At 48.2% G+C, this 10,792-nt stretch overlaps 3 protein-coding genes across 8 annotated transcripts in view; all 3 read left to right on the top strand.

Annotated features, from left to right (window-relative positions):
• The window catches only part of arhgap27l (Rho GTPase activating protein 27, like), a 10,432-nt gene extending 7,723 nt beyond the window's left edge, over positions 1-2,709 (top strand). The window contains exons 10-21 of the mRNA XM_019866333.1: positions 104-163; positions 355-422; positions 493-580; positions 660-755; positions 898-996; positions 1,080-1,152; positions 1,285-1,401; positions 1,491-1,589; positions 1,742-1,819; positions 1,961-2,095; positions 2,181-2,286; positions 2,385-2,709. Coding sequence (XP_019721892.1) covers positions 104-163; positions 355-422; positions 493-580; positions 660-755; positions 898-996; positions 1,080-1,152; positions 1,285-1,401; positions 1,491-1,589; positions 1,742-1,819; positions 1,961-2,095; positions 2,181-2,286; positions 2,385-2,562 — 1,197 coding nt within the window. The 3' untranslated portion in view covers positions 2,563-2,709. The remainder of the gene's footprint in view (positions 1-103; positions 164-354; positions 423-492; positions 581-659; positions 756-897; positions 997-1,079; positions 1,153-1,284; positions 1,402-1,490; positions 1,590-1,741; positions 1,820-1,960; positions 2,096-2,180; positions 2,287-2,384) is intronic.
• Positions 2,710-3,742: 1,033 nt separating this feature from the next.
• On the top strand, positions 3,743-5,125 carry dnaaf19 (dynein axonemal assembly factor 19). Of its 4 annotated transcripts, none has more exons than XM_019866408.1 (4): positions 3,768-3,829; positions 4,100-4,165; positions 4,603-4,786; positions 4,857-5,125. In XM_019866408.1, the coding sequence occupies exons 3-4, from the start codon at positions 4,638-4,640 to the stop codon at positions 4,999-5,001; spliced, it is 294 nt and encodes a 97-aa protein (XP_019721967.1). In that variant the 5' UTR covers positions 3,768-3,829; positions 4,100-4,165; positions 4,603-4,637; the 3' UTR covers positions 5,002-5,125. The 4 variants fall into 4 exon arrangements, with proteins under 4 accessions (XP_019721968.1, XP_019721970.1, XP_019721967.1 ...); XM_019866407.1 differs by having other exon boundaries at positions 4,600-4,786; XM_019866409.1 differs by lacking the exon at positions 4,100-4,165 and having other exon boundaries at positions 3,743-3,829; positions 4,600-4,786.
• Positions 5,126-5,204: 79 nt separating this feature from the next.
• Positions 5,205-10,688, top strand: abi3a (ABI family, member 3a). Of its 3 annotated transcripts, none has more exons than XM_019866356.1 (11): positions 5,205-5,391; positions 5,491-5,618; positions 6,221-6,391; positions 6,794-6,973; positions 7,384-7,442; positions 7,513-7,569; positions 7,923-8,242; positions 8,412-8,537; positions 8,890-9,108; positions 9,379-9,474; positions 10,147-10,688. In XM_019866356.1, exons 2-11 carry the CDS (start codon positions 5,520-5,522, stop codon positions 10,329-10,331), a joined length of 1,512 nt encoding a protein of 503 aa, XP_019721915.1. In that variant the 5' UTR covers positions 5,205-5,391; positions 5,491-5,519; the 3' UTR covers positions 10,332-10,688. The 3 variants fall into 3 exon arrangements, with proteins under 3 accessions (XP_019721915.1, XP_019721914.1, XP_019721916.1); XM_019866355.1 differs by having other exon boundaries at positions 5,491-5,651; XM_019866357.1 differs by lacking the exon at positions 8,890-9,108 and having other exon boundaries at positions 5,491-5,651.
• Positions 10,689-10,792: the final 104 nt, after the last annotated feature.

Below are 10,792 nucleotides of genomic sequence, written 5' to 3'. Positions count from 1 at the left end.
ACACACACACACACACACACACACACACACACACACACACACACACACACACACGCAGACATACACACCCACCCTCGTGCTGATAATGTCATTGTGTGTGAAGCTCTGTGATAGGTTGAGCTTGAGGAGGAATCTGTCCGATAGGAGCTCAGACTCCCAGCAGGTACATGCAGATCCTGCCCTTTGATTGGCCACTGACAGCTGTCGTGTTCTTGCGCTTCCATTTGTTTGCGGTTGCTATGGGAACACGCTTGTACAGGCTCAACTAACCCGGGTTGCGGGCGCCCCCTGGTGACGGTCGGCCATGTCGAGGCATTGGATGACAGTGATGTGACTTTCTGTCTGTGCCTGCAGGGACACCTGCTGGAGAAGGCTGGAATCGTCAACAAGACCAAAGTAGTCGATAACGGCAAGAAGATCCGGTGAGGCTTTTTCTTGTTGTTTTATCCTCGTTTTTTGTCATTGTTGTCATCCCAATGCTCGTGCTGACAGGAAGAACTGGAGTCAATCTTGGACTGTCCTGCATGGCGGCATCCTAACTTTCCACCGGGACCCCAAATCTGCGCCCAGCAGTAACATGGTGGCTGACTTTTCACCTTTACCTCCAAAAGTACTCCTGCCACGCTCACGTCTTGTCTCATCTCGTCACTCATTCTAAGGCCTCCCAGATTGTTCCGGAATACACGGTGGAACTGAGAGGAGCTTCGGTGTGCTGGGCACCCAAGGAAAAGTCGTCTAAGAAGAATGTCCTGGAGGTCAGTCTCGTGACTGCAGTTGCGCATCATTGGTGTTCCGGCTTTTGTTGATATGCTTGTTGTTATGTTTGTGTGTGTGTGTGTGTGTGTGTGTGTGTGTGTGTGTGTGTGTGTGTGTGTGTGTGTGTGTGTGTGTGTGTAGCTGAGGACTCGTCAAGGTTGCGAGTATCTGATGCAGTACGACACAGAGAGTATCATTGCCGATTGGCTGAAAGTCGTACAGGACACCATCAGACAGCTAGTAAGGCAAACACACTCTCTCTGCATGTGCAAACACACACGCACACACACACACAGTCGTAAATGTGGAGGCGTATCTTTCAGGATCACGAGCACGTGTCGGACGATGATGACGATGGCGCCTCGGACAAAGAGGACAAAGACAGGAAGCGGGCAAGTGAGTGATTTCATCCAAAGCGATGCCCCCTCGTTGCCTCACGTCGGAGCGGGCGCCGCCGCCTTCTTGTGATTACTTTCTGTGTGCGTGTTTCAACTTTGTGTCACTGAAGATGTTGTCGCGCCTTGGCAGGCAACAGAAGTTTGTCGGGCGCCGACACGGAGCAGACGCGAGTTCGCACAAAACTGCGACGCTTCCTCCAGAGGAGGCCCACGCTGCAGAGCGTCAAGGAGAAGGGGTACATACGAGGTGAGCGATGCCAGGCACTGTGTCCACGCGTGACTATGGCACGCGCGATGTGACGCGGCGGCGTGTCGTTGTCCTTTTCTTCTGTTCAGACAACGTGTTCGGCTGCCATCTGGACACCCTCTGTCACAGGGAAAACACAACCATTCCAAAATTTGTGGAGAAGTGCATCAAAGCTGTGGAGAGGAGAGGTAGCACACACACACACACACACACACACACACACACACACACACACACAGATACACGCACACCGTGTCAGGTCAGCACTTGTTTTGAGATGATTCACTTTCCAGAGATGTTGATGCAGTTTGTGTATGAGCGCATACGCGTGTGTGTTCAGGTCTTGATGTGGACGGCATCTACCGTGTAAGCGGGAACTTGGCCGTCATCCAGAAGCTGCGACACAAAGCCGATCACGGTATCCAACACTGTCATTCACTCATTTTCCAATCACCGCATTTGCATTTTCTTGCTGGATAGCGGACCATGATCCCAGCTGATGTTGATGACGAAGTGGAGTGGCTGGACATGATTGTGGTTTTTCCCCGCTTGTTTTCAGAGGAGCATCTCGATGTGGAGGACGGTCAGTGGGAAGACATCCACGTGCTAACGGGAGCCCTCAAGCTGTTCCTGCGCGAGCTTCCCGAGCCGCTCTTCCCCTTCAGCTTCTTCGACAAGTTCATCGCCGCCATCCGTCAGTCCCGCATCAGCACGCGGTTGTCCAAATGCGCCATATCTTGCGCCACTCTTCCCTGAGGCATCCGCATTTTGTCCTGCAGAAATTCCCGACTACAACCTGCGCGTGTCCTACATGAAGGACTTGGTGCGCTCGCTGCCGCTTCCCAATCACGACACGATGGAGCTGCTCTTCAGGCACCTGCTCAGGCACGTGTTTCCGTCCGGCCCCGCCTTCCCATCCCACGCCGCCTATGCCAACTTGAAGGCTTCATTAACTTTTGACTCTCCACTTCCTCCGCACACAGAGTGGTGGAGCACAAAGACGCCAACCGAATGTCAGTCCAGAGCATGGCCATCGTCTTCGGGCCCACGCTGTTGCGCCCGCAGACCGAGTCGGCCAACATGACCATCCACATGGTCTTCCAGAGCCAGATTGTGGAGCTCATGCTAAACGAGTTCCACACCGTCTTTGTGCAGAGGTAGCACCACTGCGCACATGCAGCCTTCCGCAACTTGGATCTGAGACGTACATTCCAAAAGAGACGCGGGTCCTTCCACAAGATAGAGCAACATCAATGCCAGCAGGGCGCTTTGGACACAAACGTATTGCTGCCACACCAGTAAAAAAAAGTTTTTTAAAGACTTCAGCGTCACATTATAACGTTATAATAACATGATAAATGTCACCTTTTATCTTGAAAACGTTCACCTTAAAAGTTTGACTTCTCCAGGAAACATAGTAATCCCCTTCACTTCATGTAACTGGCAGAATCCTATGAATCTGTTCAAAAAAAGCATGGCCTTATTATTAGAATTATTATTATCATTATTGTTTGTTTGTTTTTTTAACAGTATTTTACAAGAGCATTGCAGTTATGTTGCTGGTAGCTTTGAGTTGTAATACACAAAAGTGACCCGAGCCATGAATTTCTTCGGTTTTTGGGATGAATGTGGATGTTAATCTTGCCACATTTTAGCATGAAATTTACGTCACTAAAATTGATCCTGTTGAAACGTAATATTGATTTTTTTTTTCTTGGTGTGGGAGCAATACACTTGCGTCGCTTTGTGCTCCAGCTAGGAAGAGCACACCTTGGAGGAGTCGCCGCTTCCTTCCACACCTTCCATTGTCATGCCCAGAAAGAGGAAATGGAAGGAAGACTTGTGTTGAGATATGAAAGACAAATGATGACATCATTGTTCATGTGAGATGCTCACATGATGTCAGACAATAAGATCAAGAGCAATAATTTGATGAACAGATTTGATTTTTTATTCTGAGATGTTCAGATCATGTCCAGTGCGAGATTGTCAAGATACAGTTGAAAAGTTGACATTTGACCCAAAGAAGAAAAAAGCTCAAATAGTCCTACTTAAACGCACGCCCCAATTATCAAACAGAAAATGTAGGATGATCATGTTTCAAATTATTTCACTGTTGCTGGAGCAGTAACTTCTTTTTTTTTCTTTTTTGGACACCATGAAAAATATGTTGTGCACGTTTGCGGACTGTAACACGATAAAGAAAATATCTGTCTATTTTTATTGTTTTCAAAGATACACAGAAATATATTATAGGATCGTAAATTAAATGACTCAAAGCATTCTTCGAAAGAAACGTTTATCTGACGTAAATGTTGACGTATTCCTTGCATGAAAGGAGACTTTTGGCCTCTTTGGTGTTCCGTCCGTCGTCTTGGCAACCAAAGTTTTCGTTTGCCCGACCGGCGCCAACAAAGAAAGCGACCAGGTAAAAACGTTCAATTCATTCATGAACGTGCTTTAATTGATAGTTTGAAGGCGTGAAAGTTAGCATTGTACAATAACGCCAGTTTGATAACAGAAGCTAGCATGTAACATTGGTTTAGCACAAACATTGCTTTGCCACAACAGTTATCGCTAATCGCCAATTGCAACTCGTGTTTGTGTTTATTTTTTTTTTATTTTATTTTTTTGGGCGGGGGGGGGGTGTAAAAGAAATCATTGCTGTGTAGTTTGTTTTGTAATTTGTAAATCGAAGGTCCGAGCAATCAAGTGCCTGGGAAGAAGTTGCCATAGAAACTTGAATCAAGCAATCGTCCGGCTGGTAAGGACGTGTTTATGTATATTTGGTATATTTAAAGTGTATTGACGTTATTTCAACAACCGAGTGTGCCAATAACAGCACACAACCCATAGCAACCGCAACAAAAAGTTTTCAAAGCACTTTATCGGTACAGTACAACAAAAATCCTAATAATAGACCTAGTGCCACAGACAGGCCACAGTGCGTATGCGAGCACGACCGCCATCTTGGAAAGGTATGAGACCCGTTCTGTTTGGTCGTCATATTGAGAAGGTACTCAGGGCAGGTTTATTTTTAAGTCAGTACAGGGGGGGTTTATGTTCTCTAGAGCCTATGGCTTAGATTTCTGTAAATTGCTGAGCGTGTGGCGTAGATTGTGAAGTGATGTGATTTTCCACGACTTGGCGCGTCACAAATTCCGAATGCATTATGGGTAAGCGCACCGGTACTGGCAGCAGGGACCCATCTTGAGTGCACCCCACATCATTGAGAGATGTCGTCTTCTCGGCGTGACGTCATCGACTTCTCGGCGTTGGAGAAAGATTTACGCGCCAGCGTGGAGGCAGAGCTGAAATACCGACGAGAGAACGACGCCAAACTGAGGGCCGTCCAGCAAGGCGTGGCTTCGTACCAGCAGTTCAGGTCGGATATGGGACCGGGTGAGGCACCATTCCATCACGGAAGGCATTTGTCAGATATTTTTTTTCTTTAGGGATTTGGTCCTGACCAGTCACCTGACGCCGCTCCACAAGACCGACAAGAATGCTCGCAAGCACGCGCCCTGGAACCCAGTGGTTGCTACTGGCAACACACCTGACCCTCAAGAACAACATGCATACACACATGAACCTCAATAATAATAAAACTCAACCCAGACCCTTAGTAACAAAAAAAAAATACACATTAGACCCTCAGTAACAGGTGAAGAAAGCTGAATGTGAACACAAGTTGTGAATAAAAGTTTTTTTTGGAGTCTAAAAAGTGAATGAGGAATTGATTTGGAAAAACTGCGCATGCAAGAGTAGGACCACCAGATGGCGCGGCCGAGTCATTTTCCTGTCGAGCGCCTCACAACTCGGACGCGCGGGGTTTGTCGCATGCACGTGCATAAGAGGCAAAGAGGAAGTGCGCGGGAAGGCGCGTGTACGCTAGTTCTCTCACACACACGCAAAGGTGCAAGTGCAGCTGCTGTCAAATCATTCGAGCCGCAGGATCAGAAGAGAAGAGACGGTCTTCGAGACGGACAGGTGCTCCAGAATCACATCGAACCAGATTTCATCTTCAACATAATCATTGTCGCACCATTTGATGCTTTGTGTATGAACGTGTGTGTGTGCTGTTAACAGAGAGGACACGTGAAGCAAAATTGGATGACATGAAGGCGGACGAGTTGAAAGAAGAAGTGGCCAAGATCCTCAACCAGGCTCCCGAGTCCAGGAAGCTTCTTGTGGAAAACTACAACAACTTAATTCAGGTGGCAGACTACTGCTGCCAGAACTACATCCAGGCCAGTCACACCACTACTAACTACGAACTAACTACCAAACACCACGCTGTTACAGCACTGCTGCAAACAAAACATTCTTCCTCCCGCAAGTCCAACTTGACAGGCTTCTACCACTTCTCGATCAATTTTGCGACTGCTGCAAGAAGTATGCATAGGGTAGTACAAATACTATAAGTGCAAGTGAGTCTGGAATAGATATTAAACTCTAGAGCTGTATAATAGGTCACGTTCATTGGAGTTACTTCCCCTTTGTATTTTTTGTTACTCATTTAGGGTGGATAGCATTCGATTGTTTGCATTTGATTGCAGAAGATGCTAATCGGTTGCTCTTAAAATGGTGTACTCCTCCTATGTCGTTGGGTGTCATAACAATGCTAAGACAGAAAAAGGTCAATATTTCTTTCAGATTCCCAAGAAGATTAATACATCAGACGAAATGTCTAAAACACAGCAAGCGAACTCGTATTTCAGATAGATATACACACGTGCTAGTGCTACCGACTACGCTACACAAAACTAGACTAGGCCTGGCTAATAGTTAGAGCTCATGTGATATGTCCTCCTTGCAGTCCGGGGATGACACGTCCAAAGCATTGGAGGAGACCAAGTCACTGACTGCCCAATCGCTGGCCAGCATCGCCTACCAGATTAACACGCTAGCTACCAGCGTGCTAAATCTACTGGATGCGCAGAGCCAGCAGCTTGGCCACATGGAGTCGGCCATCAACCTCATCGGGCAGGTACGTCTCCTTTGTCCACTTTTCCCAACATGCACTGCAGCAAACCACAACAATCCCGAACCCTATTTGCAAGAATTTCCTCTTGTGTGTGTCTTGTTGCTTTAAAAGTGAATCTTAATGCGTCAGGATTACACAAACACACACACACACACATTATTATTATTAGGGGATTGACCTTGGACTTTTACTTGAGTTTTCCGATTGTAAAAGGTAGAGTATTCGGACTGGAGTACAATTTGTGGCTCCTCTCACCATGAGAACAAATGGCATGAGAGCTAGAAGGCTTTGTTGTGTTCACTGACACTCGTTCATTCCAGCACCAGCCACCGTTCATGTAATCACGGACGTGTTGATTAATCACTCCAAAACATCTTGTGTGACTCTAATGTTTTTGCATGCTAGACGGTGAAGATGCACCGGGAGAAAGTTTCCCGTCGAGAAATCGGAATCTTCACGGCAGCGCGACGGCTCCCCCGCGGGCCCAAGATCTCCGCCCCAGCCATGCCTCCGGAGCCGTGCCCACCTTACAGCCGTCGGCCAATCAGCTACCAGCAGTTGGACGGCTTGGGTCACGGCGTCAAGGTACCCCGCCGTCTTCGGCCAGCTGTCAATCATCTAAACATTTTTTGCCTCACGCAACAACATCAGAGTCAGCGTCTATGCTAACAGGATGTGGCTGCTACCGCAGCCAGCCATTTCCTGTTCCCTATGGCACGCACACATTTCACTAAGCTTCCTTAAAAGTTCTTTTACATTGCGCGGCAACACTCATGTTCTTATGCACACACGCACGCACATAGACCCACTCACATGCACACGGTTGGGTGAGCGTGGGAAGATTTTTTTTTTTCCTTTAGAGTTTGTTGCGGTTTATTGTTGTCTGAGACTGAGCCTCCATTGATGCTGCAAACCTCCCCCTCTCCCCACTCCACCCCCACCGCCCCTTTGTGTCCCCTTGCGTGCCCCCCGCACCCCTCATGTCCCCCCAACAGCTGACTGGGAAAGCGGGCGAGGGAGGCGGAACCATCCGGAAGCCGGGCTCATCCATCAGGTTTTTGTTTTGTGCTTTACTCGCTGTTGCCAATTTAAGCTTCAAGTTGTTGGTCTTGTTTGGTTTTCAGGTCCAGCAAAGCTGCAGCAGAAGGCCTCAAGTGTGCAGTGGCGCACTCTGGTGGCAGGTATTGCACATTTCATCAACTCAGGGCAGGGATGGGCATTGGATGGGGAAGGAGGTGGTCCGCAGCAGGGGTGCCCAGCTTGTATAACTTGCATTGATGATCCATTCATGGGTTTTCTTTTATTCTCAGTTTGATTCATATAAATGTATAAAATTATTGGATTGTTTTATTCATTAATCTCACTCAATAAATGGTTAATTGATCTAACCTAAATAAAGTCAGCCCAAAAATAACCCCCCCAATTGCATTTACCCTATTCTAAAAGAAACACTTTTATTTTACATTTATAAGTGATAGAAAATCTTTGCCAAATTATTGCTCAAATGTGATTTGATTGCTCTGCTATTTTGAAGCTCCACGTTTGGGAAAGCTGTGGCTCCGCCCACAGTCCCTTCCTTACCTGAAAGTGATGTCATCACAACGCTACTTGGGAATGCCACGCCCCCTCTACAAGATTTGTCGGAGATTTCTGTGGCTGCGCCAGATCCGATCGACTCTGCCGAAACGATGGCTCCGCCCCCTCCGCCCGATTCCTCTGAGATGCCTGTGGCTCCGCCCCTTCCGTTGGATTCTGCAATGCCTCTGACTCCGCCCCCTCCACCTCTTCCTCCATCAGTGACACCGCCCACCACGATTGTCCTTCCGCTAACTCCACCCCCATGTTTAGAAACAGGTGAGGAAAGTCACCTTGGTGATGTGACTTCATCTTACTTCATGATTGGTTCATTGATAATGGTGATGATGCAAATGATGATAATGACAAGAAGGATCACACTGAGCGCATTGATGATGTTGACAACCATAATGCTAAAGATGCTGATGACATCATTGCCTTTCTGCAGTGCTGGAGGAGAGCAGCCTCCCCCCGCCGTCTCCCCCACCCCCAGATTACGACCACGCCTTTCCTCTGCCGTTCACTGAAGAGCCAGAGCTTCCGGCCCCTCCCTCACCAACCCAGGAATTAGACGGTATCACACGCACGCACACAAACATGAATCACTTATTCCTGCCTCCCCAATAAACTACAAAGACATTTGTAGTGGAGGAACTATCCAGGTCCGCTGTGGTTTGGAACTTTAAAACAGTTCTGACCTTCGAAATTTGAACAAGTGGCAATAATTCTATCAGGATCAGCAATGTATTTTGGAGAGCAAATTCCATAGGCTGGGTCTCGACCATTACCAATCCTTGGAAAGGATTCAACATTAAGCGGCACTCAAAACTGCAGTATTTCCCATGATGCATTGTGGGAATCCCCAAAACAAAATTTGCCTCTCCTTGTCTTCTGCTCTTCTGCATCTGCTGCGCTTGCGGTCGCAGGCGGAGAGGCAGCGCGCTCACCCCCCACCCGCTCCGTGTCGCTGAGGGTCCGCTCGGGCCCCGCCTCCCGCCGCCACAGCCGCTGCCTCTTCCCGCCTGCCCGCCTTGCTACCCGTCTGCCGATGCTCATTCCCCCGCCTCCCTCCTATCCGGCCCCCCCTCAGCCTTCATCCTCTTCCTGCGCCGGGCTGGGCCTGCCTGCTCGTCTGGAGCATCTGGGTAAGGAGAGCTCCAGTTGCAAACTGCACTACAACCGCACCTTCACTCAGGCTCCTAACTCAATTTTATTGCTACAATCACACGTGGACTTCGGAGGTGAGATGCGCTACCTTGCTCCATAATTCTACTGGGTGGCCAAGTGATACACTGACTTTTGGCATTTTATTTTGGCTTTTTGCTGGGCCAACTGTGAACTTTGAAGCCCCATTCCGCTGTCCCAATTGCCCGCTCTGAGATGTAACTCACATTGTCCCCTGGCTATGCAATCAGATCTGGAGATCCCAGCCCTTCCACCGCCGCCGCCGTTGGATGACGACACGGCAGTTGAGGAGCTCGGTGGTGCCCCTCCGCATTACCTGGAGAAAGGTACTGAAGCACGCGCTCAAGTTTTACCTGATTGCTAAAATAAGGATTAGGATAATTTCTTTCCACCTACTATGTGACTGTTTGCCTTTTTCAGCCAGCGGTGTATCGTGACAGGCAGAACACTTCAGGGCTCTCCCACTAGATGGCATTTGAATCCCTGTGTTGCAGTGCAGGGAATGTGATGCTACATAATGTTAATGAGAACAATTATTATTCGACAAGGCTTTGGCCAAAACAGCAAATGGGTCATTGTTTTTCAGTGAATAAATGGGCTGTCGCTTACAGAGTGCTTTTCTACCTTTGGTACTCAAACTGCTTTACACTGTTTCCTCATGAACTAATGATTCAGCATCAGGAGCAACTAAGGATGGAGTATCTTGCTCAAGGACAGTGCGACATGGTCGCAATGGCCGGGGATTGAACCCCCAACCTTTGGGTTGGGAGACAACCACTCTCACTGAGCCATGCCGCCAAAAATAACGAGTCCCTTCCGAACCCCCCAAAAAACCCAGCGAACGGTCATACTAACCATGAAAATGTGCCGATTTATTGCAATAGATTTTTGTGACTAAATGATAACTTAAGATCTTGATGATTCCAGTTCGATGGATTTGTGAGATTTTTGTTTATTGTGTCAAATCAGTGAAGTTTGGCTGACTCGCGTGTGTCCAGTGATGGCGCTGTACCGCTACGAGGCGACCGAGCCCAGCGAACTGTCCATGGAGGAGGGCGATGTCATCTACGTGACTGGTCGCCATGACGACGGCTGGTATGAGGGCATCCTGCGCGACCGGCAGGGATTCTTTCCCGAAAATTATGTCCGATCCTGTGGCCGGGCTCAAGCTCCGCCCCTGTGACCTCATCACCCCCCCAAGTGGAAATAGACTCCGCCTTGACCATCCGCCATTTTCAACGCCCCCCCAAACTACTCCCAAGTCAACTTGAGAACATGCACCAGTTTGATGCCTGCCTGTGAGTCACACTCCAATGTGGGAAAGGGTTTGACACAGACCATACATGAGCACATCCTTCGCTTCTCCCGCTGTCACTGGCGTTTGGGATCGAGCCCATGACAGAAGTCTCCCAGTCATTGACTTCATCCCAAAAAGGAACTGAATTCAAGTAGAAATGCCACAAGATGGCGGCAAAGGACTACATGAATGTGCTAGTCTACTCTACACGCTCGTGTTCAAATGTCGGCTCTGGATGAAAAAGAAAAAGTTAACCCAAGATAACTCATGTCTTAACGTTTTTCGCCACCAACTCAATTGAAAAAAAAGTGAGAGCAGAAGGAAAAAGGAAAGGAAAAAAAAGGGAA

This window comes from Hippocampus comes, unplaced genomic scaffold, assembly GCF_001891065.2.
Source record: "Hippocampus comes isolate QL1 unplaced genomic scaffold, H_comes_QL1_v1.1 scaffold99, whole genome shotgun sequence".
Taxonomy (NCBI): Eukaryota; Metazoa; Chordata; class Actinopteri; order Syngnathiformes; family Syngnathidae; genus Hippocampus; species Hippocampus comes.
The sequence above is the reverse complement of the archived record's forward strand: the minus strand, read 5'-3'. Positions and strand labels throughout refer to the sequence as shown.

What these genes read in the sequence shown, in the direction of transcription:
- abi3a (XM_019866355.1), top strand. Translation starts at nt 5,520, where the DNA reads ATGAAGGCGGACGAGTTGAAAGAAGAAGTGGCCAAGATCCTCAACCAG. An exon ending in GCTTGGGTCACGGCGTCAAG is followed by an intron (nt 6,974 to 7,383) that starts GTACCCCGCCGT and finishes TCCCCCCAACAG; the next exon opens with CTGACTGGGAAAGCGGGCGA. An exon ending in TGCTCGTCTGGAGCATCTGG is followed by an intron (nt 9,109 to 9,378) that starts GTAAGGAGAGCT and finishes CTATGCAATCAG; the next exon opens with ATCTGGAGATCCCAGCCCTT.
- dnaaf19 (XM_019866409.1), top strand. Translation starts at nt 4,638, where the DNA reads ATGTCGTCTTCTCGGCGTGACGTCATCGACTTCTCGGCGTTGGAGAAA. An exon ending in GCTTCGTACCAGCAGTTCAG is followed by an intron (nt 4,787 to 4,856) that starts GTCGGATATGGG and finishes TTTTTTCTTTAG; the next exon opens with GGATTTGGTCCTGACCAGTC.